The 11,518-nt window shown below is 38.7% G+C and overlaps 1 protein-coding gene across 1 annotated transcript; it reads left to right on the forward strand.

Moving 5' to 3' along the window:
- The first annotated feature begins 8,975 nt into the window (after nt 1-8,975).
- LOC114522729 (spondin-1-like) lies at nt 8,976-10,881 on the forward strand. Its single transcript, XM_028543472.1, has 6 exons — nt 8,976-8,995; nt 9,247-9,473; nt 9,770-9,909; nt 10,116-10,335; nt 10,698-10,772; nt 10,865-10,881. The coding sequence occupies exons 1-6, from the start codon at nt 8,976-8,978 to the stop codon at nt 10,879-10,881; spliced, it is 699 nt and encodes a 232-aa protein (XP_028399273.1).
- The last annotated feature ends 637 nt before the right edge of the window (nt 10,882-11,518 follow it).

Here is an 11,518-nt window from a genome sequence, read left to right on the forward strand (position 1 = left end):
TTCCTTAGAAATTTATTGTTTTCACTGTCAATGAACACCAAATATTAGCATAGCAGGATAAATCATCAGGCTGGCTACTCTACTGTTTAGGAATTCAGTAAAAGCACCGAATAATGTTTTCTACTTATGTCTTATAATGATCCTTGATTTAAACTGAACTGAATTGAACTGAACTGAATTGAACTGAAATAAACTTAACTCAAATAAACTAAACTAAACAGAACTAAAACTTAACGCATTCATGGCAGCTTTTGACAATCATATTACACATTTCTATAAAAAGGGACACTATAGAAATTCTTAAATATCCAAACCCCTCTTAATTAAAGGCGGATAATTACATAAGAATTTTAAGAAAATTTAACGTCATGGAATTGCAAGAAAACATTCTTGATTTATCCTCTTAGCGTAGCAAAAATTACAGCCATTTCGCCAAACTTCACTTATCCAATCCATAAATTGCAATCCTCAAAACATTTCAGTGTTTCATTTAAAACTATCAAATTGTACACGTTTTGCTGCTTTGTATAATTTTTCTTTGTAACAAACGTGTAGAAATTATGTTGCAGTGCAGGTAAGTCAATCTTGGCGGCCGTTTTTGCAACGACGGTAGTTCGTAGGTACTTAATTGTGAGCCAGAACTCAGAAGTGTTGTTTCACCAAAGTAAAGTTACCTGAGCCAGGCTGCATAAAAAACTCTTAACTGAAAGTTTGGGTAGTTAGATCGTAGCTAACCCCACGATTTGCGATGTGGAGTGAAATCAATATTATTTCCATGTAGCAATCCCAGTATGGTGCATGAGAAAAACAATCATGAGGATAATTTGTAAAAGATTTTCAAATTGCCAAGATCAGGCCACGTATAAGCGCTTGGATTGCGTTTCATCAACGTGTCCCATCATGCCTGTTTAGAATTGGCATCAGTTTGCTCCTCAGCTTCCGTGTTAACCAGAGCTAAAGCTTGGTTTTTGAATCAGGTAAGCCAGGCCATTAAGAATTGGAACGAAATAAAATAAAAGGTTTCATTTGTACAAAAGAATTTAGTTCTGGTCGAGAACTTCATTACGGACAAAAGAAACTTTCATGTTCCATCTTGCCAAGTTTGCAACCGCCCTAACTCCCCATCATCTCTCCATATCACTCAGTGAATTACTATCGCAGTATGGTGCATGAGGAAAGCACTCATGAGGATAATTTGTAAAGGATTTTCAGATCGCCAGGATCAGGCCACGAAATAAGCCCCTGGAATTTCGTTTCATCAACGTGTCCTATCATGCCTGTTTAGAATTGGCATCAGTTTGCTCCTCGGCTACCGTTTAAACCAGAGCTAAAGCCTGGTTTTGAATCGGGTAAGCCAGACCATTAAGAATTGGAACGAAATAAAAGGTTTTTATTTGTACAAAAGAATTCAGTTCTGGACGAGAACTTCATTACGGACAAAAGAAACTTTCATGTTCGATCTTGCCAAGTTGGCAACCGCCCTAACTCCCCCATCATCTCTCCATATCACTCAGTGAATTACTATCCCAGTATGGTGCATGAGGAAAGCACTCATGCCATGAGGATAATTTGTAAAAGATTTTTAGGTCGCCAGGATTAGGCCACGAAATAAGCTCTTAAATTGCGTTTCATCAACGTGTCCTTTCATGACTGTTTAGAATTGGCATCAGTTCGCTCCTCGGCTACCGTTTAAACCAGTACTAAGGACTGGTTTTGAATCAGTTAAGCCAAACCTATAAAAATTGCAACGAAATAAAAGGTTTCATTTCTGTAAGAGATTTTAGTTCTGCTCAAGAACATATTACGGACAAAAGAATCTTTCATGTTCGATCTTGCCCAATTGGCAACCGCCCTAATGTTCCCATCATCTCTCCATATCACTTGAGTTTCAAGTATGATTTGTGCCTCAGACACGTCAATAGACCTGCAGGAACTTGGCCTATAAAACCTATTTTAGTTTATGCCAGTTCACAAGGCGGTGTTTTCAATAATGCATTGTACATGCAGGCTTACAGCCTAAAGGACACATAAGCACTGCAGTCACTCATACTGTAAACGTGCGTTAAGGCAACAAAGAATCTTTGCCTGAAGCAATAACTGCTTGACAGTGATTATACAAAACGCCCCGAAATTGTGATGGATAAAAATTTGGCCCCATGTAGTGTAGTTTATCGCGTGATTGACTTTCCTCAAAATGAAGACAGTAAGCTTAATTCTTAAATAAGCTTTTCGTAATTTTAGAGTTAAGGACGTGATTGGATTCTTGCTGTGGTTCAGAAATGAACTTCGCCGCCCACCAGGAAGTGTTCTAAAACTGATTCAATCCAAAAGAAAAAATCATTAAAAATTATGTGTAAACTCATTTCTTTTAGTTTCGACATTTAAGGCAATACAGTGTATTATCTGTCAAAGTCCTACCTTTGAATATAACAAACACGTAAAAGTGTTCTCCTCGATACAGCAATTTTTGGCCTCGAAAAACTTGTCTTGGCAAATTACCCTTGATCATAGAGCCCCACCTTGGATCATGTGACTAACTAGCTTTGAACTATAGTCGACTGAGAAGCTAGCTTGGGAAGAAATGCGATTGAACCCATTACTTTTTATTTTATCTGACTGTATACAAAACTTAAGTCTTTAGCCAAAAATATATACCGGATATTTACCGAATAGCAGTTTTTTTGTGTTTTTCCCAAAGTCTTGGATTCTCCACAGAGATTCATCAGTTTCATTTTCTAATAGGTTTAGATTTAGATTCAAAATTTCTATTCAACCTAATGATTGAATGAAAGTCAAACAAATACGATACAATATCTGTATCAGTATTGTACCCAGTAACCAGAGGAAGATTGTAAGAGCGCTAAATTGCAAATTTAAACTCGTGATCCCCCAGGTTGACTCAATGGCTATAGAAATGCCATAGTATGATCACGCCCATCTGTTAGATCTGAAAAAACAGTACACTGATGTCACACTACTTGTGAAGATTACTGAAAACTGCTTTTGGGTAAAAAGCACAATTCAGAAGTCCATCATAATCAGATTTTTTTAAATACATCCAGCATCATATATTCGTGGTGTTTTGCATTCGGTGTCATTTTCCAATTGAGGTTCGCTGGTGCTGTTTGGTGAAAGTTCCTCGTTGTAAAGCGCTCTTCACCAAAAGAAGAAATGGGTCTTTCGCGTCTAGTAGTCACTGGCACAGTGTTATTATATATTTTTTCCTGTCGCAATGTTATTCCATATAAACATAAGAGCATACCTGATTCATGCAAATGGTATTGTTCTTATAGCAAGTGGAGTGCATGGAGCTCTTGTTCACCATCGTGCGGAAATTCCCGTTCCAGAACACGAATCAGGTTTAAGAATTATTGTCGTTGGAGATATTGCTACAGACCATGCCAGCCTTATTGCTCCTCGACTTGCCCAGGATATTGTCCCTACGACGACATTGATTCAGCGCCTTGTCCAAATACTTGCTGCCCTATAGATTGTCAGTATTCCTGGAAAAGTTGGTCCCCTTGCAGCGTGACTTGTCGCTATGGACAACGCACGCGAACTGCAAAGATTAATGTACAAGATCAATGCAAGGGAAAAGCCTGTCCTAGTGCACAGAAGGAAACCTGTGGAGATGGCAGGTAGGCTATTTGATGGTTTATATATACACTTCGATGTAAGGTGTCCGAAAAAGTTTGGCATGCGAACCAGACGAGAAATGTTAAATATTTTCACTCCTGTTACACAAAGTTACAAATTATCTTTCGCTCTCAGCTTGATAATTTCAATTACCACGTTGATAAATTACCAGCAGAAAATATAACTAAATGTAAGCAAAAATCTTGTAAACTCAAGAATCGAAAGAAATTTATTGTTAATTATCTGATCCTAGAGTTTTATTCCAAGGTATATTCAAACAAGCGACGAATCTTGTTTTTATCATACTCAGTTCGTTTGGAAGTTTTTATAAATTTTCCACGCAACGCGATATTCTGTGCAATTTGAAAGGGTTCATTTTGGGAAAGTCGATAGGCGATACGTCGCCTATTCAGGCTACCTCAAAAACATGATCAAAGGACAAAGAAGGCTAAAGCATTTGTGTTTTAGATTAAACTAAAAATTAATGTATAGATTTTCGGCTCTAATATGTCCAGTTGCGTAGCCAGCCTGACGATTTAGTCATGCTATGCAAATTTTATGTTATTATCATTATTCATTTCTTTAGAAATTCATTGTTTTCACAGTCGATGATCACCAAAATATTAGCATATCATGACTAAATTGTCGGGCTGGCTACGCCACTGAATATGTCAATGTGTCACTTCACTTGTTTTAGTTCTCTTAAGAAAGCCAGCAAGCTATGGTTTATATAAAGCATAATCTAATCACGATTACTATTTTATGAATAAAGAAATGTCAGTGATTTTCTAAACTCAAAGAATGGATCAGGTGGGGAAACTATTATAACAGTTCCATTCATTTTGATAATTAAAACAATTTCGCTCGCGACTTTTGGCAATAGTAAAACTCGATTGTGGATCTTTAGGGACTTTAAATTAATCTCTTAATTTATCTGGGGCACTTTAATTTTCTTAAGCAATTTCTACCAGAAATGCTTACTCATTCAATAATCATGCATATATTTGAGCCGTAAAGTCTATCACAAATCTTCAACTATCCCCAGAATGCGTTTCATCAACGTGTCCTATCATGCTTCTTTAGAAATTTCTTCGGTTCGCTCCTCGCCTACTTTTTAATAGGGCAATCCAGGCTTGTAAGAATTTAAACGAACTAGAAGGTTTCGTTCGTACTACAGATTACATTTCTGATTGAGAACATGATTACGAAAAAAGGAACTTTCATGCCCGATCTTGCCCTTTGAAAAATCACCCTGATTGGCAACCAGCGCCAATATTCTCAATCTCTCCACATCACTGCTTTACGAGACCTAGCATAATTACTAATTCGCTGGATCATATCAAGCGCGAGAATCACAAGGAAGATTGCAAGTGCAAACGTGCCCCAAGCGTTCGAGGTTTCAAACAATATAAAAAAACAGTGTGGCATCTGTCAAAAAATCATACTCTTTGAACATACTGAAAACGCGTGAAAGTGCTCTGTTCGAAATTGGCGGCCCAAAATTTGTGTTGGCAAATCACCTTTGGATAAAAGGCTCTCACGTCGGTGTTAGGTCATGTGACCGAGTTATAGGTTGAACTATAAGCCAACAGATGGGCGTGGTCATTCTGTGACATTCCTATAACCATCGAGGAATGTCAACCAAAGTCCCACACCAGAAACGTGAGAAACTGGAATAATTCAGAAACATGAAGATTTCAGAAAATGTTTAGTTGAAAATCCAGACCCTTAATAAATAATACGTATATCAAAATGAAGCTAATGAATCGCTAATGAAGACTTTAAGAAACACAAATTAAAGTAACTTCTATATAAATATTTCTGTATTTCTTTATTGACTAAAGATTTCAGTTTCATGCACAGACAAGAAAATTAAAAGGTAATGTCTACAATAGTATCTCTCCTTGAGTTAGCTTTCCAGTTAGGAAAAACAGTACACTGATGTCACACTACTTGTGAAGATTACTGCAAACTGCTTTGGGTAAAAAGCACAATGCGAAAAGGTCCATCATAATCAGATTACCTTTTTTTCAAAATACCCCAGCGTCTTGTGAATATTTGTGCATGGTGTTTTGCATTCGGTGTCATTTTCCAGTTGAGTTTCTCTTGGTAAAAGTTCCTCGCTGTCTCTAAAGCGTTCTTTACAAATACAACAAATGAGTCCTTCGCGGCTACTGCTTGCAGGCGCAGTATTATTTTACACTCTTTTGTGTCGCAATGTTACTCCAGTCAAATTCGGCCCCTGCAGCTGGTATTGTACTTATAGCAAGTGGAGTACATGGAGCCCTTGTTCAGCATCGTGCGGATATTCCGGTACAAAGAACCGATTCAGGACACAATATTGTCCCGGGGGATATTGCTACAGACCATGCCCGCCTGACTGCTCCTCGACTTGCCCAGGACATTGTCCCTATACAGACATTGATACAGCGCCCTGCCCGAATACCTGTTGCCCTATAGATTGCTACTATTCATGGCACAGTTGGTCGGCTTGCAGCGCGACTTGTCGCTATGGACAACGGACGCGAACGGTGAAGATTATTTCAAGCCCGAGGTGCGGCGGAAAACCCTGTCCTGGTTACAGGACGGAAACCTGTGGAGATGGCAGGTAGGCTGTTGTCTGGTTCATAAATGCGTTTCGATGTAAGGTGTACGGAAAAATGCGAACCTGATAAGAAAGTGTGGTATTAAATATTTACATTCGTGTTACACAGCTTGATCATTCCATTTACCCGGTCAATGAATTACCAGAGAACTGAAAACTTGTAAACTCAAGCTTTTTACAAGCAGACAGGATCAATTTATTTTTAATTATTTGGTCCTGGAATTTTATCCCCAGGTATTTAGCGAGCAACGAATTTTGTTTTTATTTTAAACAAATTAATTTTAAGTAAATGTATTTTCCACTCAAAGTCTATCACAAATCTTCAAGTAGTCTATATACAACAAAAATTCAGGTTTTTTGAAATGTTTTCAATATCTTTTTTAAGTTTAGTGTATTTAAAATTGGCAGAGTTGGTCGGGTTGCGACATAAACGCACGAAAAATGCGGATGTATAAGCTCTGGATTGCATTTCATCAACGTGTCCTATCATGCCCAGTTAGAAATGGCTTCGGTTCGCTCTTCGACGTAAAGGCTGGTTTTTAATCAATCAGGCTTATTAAAATTTGAACGAACGATAAAGTTTCGTTTATTTATTCCGGTATATTCTACCATGGTCGAGTGTGTCATATTCCGGTATATTCGACCATGGTCGAGTGTGTCATATTCCGGTATATTCGACTTTTGCATGGTCGAATATATCGAAATATAGACCCCATAGAGCTGTTGAGGTATGGTTCAAAACATCGCATCAATCGAAAAATCGCATTTCTTTATTCATTAAATAGTTATCGTGACTGGATTATGCTTTATAAACCATGCTTTATATAAACCATTCATGCAAAGATCAGACTAGAATATCTAGAATATAGCTTGCCGGCTTCCTTAGGAGACCTAAAACAAGTGAACACATCGACATATAGTCATCTATACAACAAAAGTTGTGTTCTTTTGAATTGTTTTCATGTTTATTATTTATTTTTCATGTTTGCTGTGTTTTTAAAATGGCAGAGCTGGTCGACTTAAGATATAAATGTGGCTATAGTAACACACGCGAAATTAAAAAGGTCATTTCACGCTAAAAGTGCGGCGGAAATGCGTCCCTGAGTGTAGGCGTGTTCATCTTTTTACATCAACTTCAACTTTTTCAAAATAGCTAGAGCAGTAGGGTGCATGCATAAGAGAAAAAAACACGCATATGGCGGTCGTGAACGATTTTTAGGTCGCAGATATAAGACCCACGTTTCAAGCCCGTATTCTGTTTCATAAACGTGTCCTATCACGCCTATTTAGAAATGACTTGAACCAGTTAGACCTGACCTTGAATAATTGGAACAAACTAAAAAGATTTATTACTAAAGATTTCAGTTCTGGTCGAGAACTTGATTACGGACAAAAGAAACTTTCATGCCCGATCTTGCCAGGTTAAAAAATTTTCCCCCATTCTTAGCCAGCTTTAATGTCATTATCACCTCTCAATACTACTCGAATTTCAAGAAGGTTTTTTTGCTTTACACATGCCAATGGACCTTAATGGTAAATGTAATAAGATATTTATTATAACGAAAGAACGAATATACGATTGGTAGATACGAATCCTGAGGATGTCATGGAAACTTGACCAAATACGAGTCCACTCAATATCCGTCTTGTTATGGTATACTTAATCAAACTAGGATGGTAAGCGCGCTTAATTGAAAATGTGAACTTGTAACCCCCCTGGTCGATCCGATGGCTGAAGGAATGTCCCAGTATCACCAGTGACCAAGTCCATCAGTTGGGCACAGACATGTAACACTCCATGCGAAGATTACTGCATACTGCTTTTGAAAAAGCTATTGGCTGTTGTATGGTCTGTAAATATTTTTCGATGTGTCCGAAAAAAGTTAGCCATCCAAACCTGGCAATAAAAAGTGTTGTCCTGAAAATTAATTTACATTCGTGTTTTTGAAAGGGTCGTTCCTTTTGTGAAAGAGCTTCTTTATATCTTATATATCTATGCAATTTCTACCAATGACATTCCTGAATTCACGCACTTGACGGTTCCTACCCAATAAACTGATTATTGGGTGAATAAATGAGGACCTCGCTGATTCAATGGTTCCTTTCACGATTCGTAATCTACGCCTGAGCCTGCCCAGACTTGCCTTGGATTATTGAGATTGTTGCTACAAGGTCAACAAAGTTGTGCCAAAAAACAATTGTTTATAACATCATTTACAGATTAACCTTGACTGCAAAATCCTTTTTAGCCCGATTAATGTGAGCTCTGCTATTTGCATCTTGATCGGTATTAGGGGGTTTAAGACTCACGAGGTGGCCAGCTCGACGACGTGCTTGCAAAACAAGGAAACACCACACGCAAGACAATAGTTTTGCCACTCTCACGACGCCTTCAAGTGAGGAAATTTCACGGCTTCTGGACGACATGAAAGCAGCTGCAATGTGACATGAAACTGTATATATGAAACTGCAATATCAGCTAATTGAAACGTTTGTATGATTATTTCAAAGTCATAGCAGCGCATTATTAATTTCCTGAAACTTATTTCAAGAGTAGCGACGTCGAGCTAACTGCGTCGTAGATGGTAAACTCCCTAAAATTTTTCAAACTAAATCCTCATAAAAAAGTATTGGAATAGCGCCATAGTGCTCAAATAATTATATTAATTTGATATTTTAAGTCTTTAAGGGGCTGTTTACACAATCCCTATAGTTCCCCAAGATTACCCAAGTCATGTCCGGCTTTGTTGCCCAGTGTGTAAATCGTATCTCTGCTATGGTCTTGACACTCACTTAAAATATGTTATTTTCTAGTTGTAACTAACCTTTTCGACTGTCCCGTTCAATTTCATGAATATTCACTGTATTTGTAGCTAAATATTGTATCCATAGTGAGGTTATAAAAGGGAAAGGTGACTGACCTAAAAATATTCTTGGACTGAAATGTGTTTTTCTCTTCTTCAGTTGTTAATTGATTTTGTTTTCCCACTTTTCTCTCGATTCAGTTGTTGTCCGGTCAACTGTGTCGTGGGCAATTGGGGACCCTGGGGAGGATGTAATGCTGCTTGCGAGAGGAGTGGAACAAAGATCCGAAAGAGAAAAATCACAACTCCAAGTTCGTGCAATGGCAATGCCTGCCCAAGTACAACTGACAGCCAGCCGTGCACCGGCCCGTGTTGTCCACGAAATTGCGTGCTCTCGTCGTGGTCGGCTTGGACCAAATGTTCTTCTAGTAAGTATAATGACCTAGCCCTTCTTTTATTGATTATTACTGCTAATGGACAGGTTACTAAATTTTTACCGTGGTCAGTGGTAACAAGTGGTAAAGGTACTCCCCTGAAATCAGGGGCGTAAGTTCAGTTCCTACCAGAGGATCTGACATTCCAGTTCAGGTTTAATAATCCTGCGTATGCAAGTTTTAGTTATGAAATATTTTTCCAACCCTAGATAATTAGAAAGCGAGCAGTAAAAATATCGCCTTAATTAGTACTGCCTTTTATTATCAATCACTGAATATTTCTTTCACAGGTGGTTGTGGGAAAAACAGCGGTACCCAGACGAGGTCAAGACGAATTACGACCCCAGCTTCTTGCGGTGGCTCTTGCAGTCAAACACAAAAATTAAAAACTGTCAGCCAACGCTGTACGCCGATTCCTATAACATGCCAAGTAAGTTCTTGCATTTTTGCCCAATCTGTCAGGATGTTTTCCAACTAATCAATGGTGTGGTTCGAAAAACGCATGCGTCGAGATTCAAAAAGTATAGCATGTTATCAGTTATATACAGCTCAAACTCCAAGTATCCGTAGACAATCTTTGGATCTTGTTCTTCTGATTTTTACCAGATACCAAACCGTTCATATTATTTCTCCTAGATGAGCTCATGGGGAAAGTGGCAGGCATGTGTTGCCACAAACGGAAAATGTGGCGGGGGGACAGAGAAGCGCACTCGAAAGATAATTCGTCATAATTACTGCAGTCAACCTTGTCCCACAACATTTCAAAGTCGAGCCTGTGTACATAGCTGTTGTCCTGTTCACTGTCAGCTGAGCTCTTGGAGCGCATGGTCAGCATGCTCCTCCACGTGTGGACAGGGTAAGTAGGGATTGAGGCATATATTACTGTAGGTGATTCATTTGGGCTACTGTGATAATCCATTATTTGCAACACGACATACTAAAAAAACTAATTCGCCCTACGCTATATATCTACTGTCTGTGGTAGGAAAAACGTTTATTGCAGATGGAACTTTCTGCAACCTCAGTGTATATTTAGAAGGACGTATATGATAAATCCTGTTGTTATAAACAAACATCCTTTAAGAACACGTGAATAATAAAGTGAAATCATACTGCTCAATGTCAGCACGAGAACGTTTTAACTCGTCAACGTTTTAAAAACTACCAACAGCAAAATACGTACAGGTTTATTGTGTTTAATCGTCATGGTACTTTTAGGAAAATCATCCCGAGCTCGCATAGTACAGCGACATCGAAGTTGTGGTGGAAATAGTTGTGGAACACTGAGCGAAAGTAAGGTTTGTACGCGGTACATCAATCGAGATTGCCAAATGGGGGCGTGGACCTCGTGGTCTATTTGTGACAACGGCTGTGGTGTCGGAAAGCAACGGAAAACTCGTAAAATTACTCAATCACCCGTGTGCCGCGGTAAAAAATGTGGAGCGATCGAGACATACAAAGCTTGTACTGATTACAGAAACAACAGAGATTGCAAGGTAGGAAGCGTGGTCTTGCAGCTATTGCCACGGTCAGCGGAACGGTAAGGGGCTTCATACTCGTAACTGAAACAAATCTCATTGGTTGCAATGCAGCACCATCTCGTTTCAGCACCAATCCTATACCAACACCTATTATATATAACATATAATACAGGGGATGCAAGTCACTGTATCTTCAATTTACAAACTATGCCCAAAAATGATCTTAACAAAAATCTTCATTTTCCTCAGGTCGGACAGTGGTCATCTTGGGGTAAGTGTGATCAAACATGTTCAGTTGGGAGCAAAAAGAGAACAAGAGTGGTCACGCAAGCCAAACAATGTAATGGAAATTCGTGTCCAGTACTGAAGGTATTTGTTATGGAATGACTGCTCCTCCATCTGTGTTTTGAAGAACTATCCAGACTGAATCTTTTTATTTCCATGCCAGGAATCCACACAATGCGGCTCTCCAAACAATGGTTGTGAACATCAATGTAGAAATGGTGTTTGTTCATGTAACGCTGGATACTATCTTAGAGGAAGTAAACAATGTTTAGC

This window comes from Dendronephthya gigantea, unplaced genomic scaffold (genome assembly GCF_004324835.1).
Source record: "Dendronephthya gigantea isolate DGI-Jeju-01 unplaced genomic scaffold, DenGig_1.0 000023F, whole genome shotgun sequence".
NCBI classification, from domain to species: Eukaryota; Metazoa; Cnidaria; class Anthozoa; order Malacalcyonacea; family Nephtheidae; genus Dendronephthya; species Dendronephthya gigantea.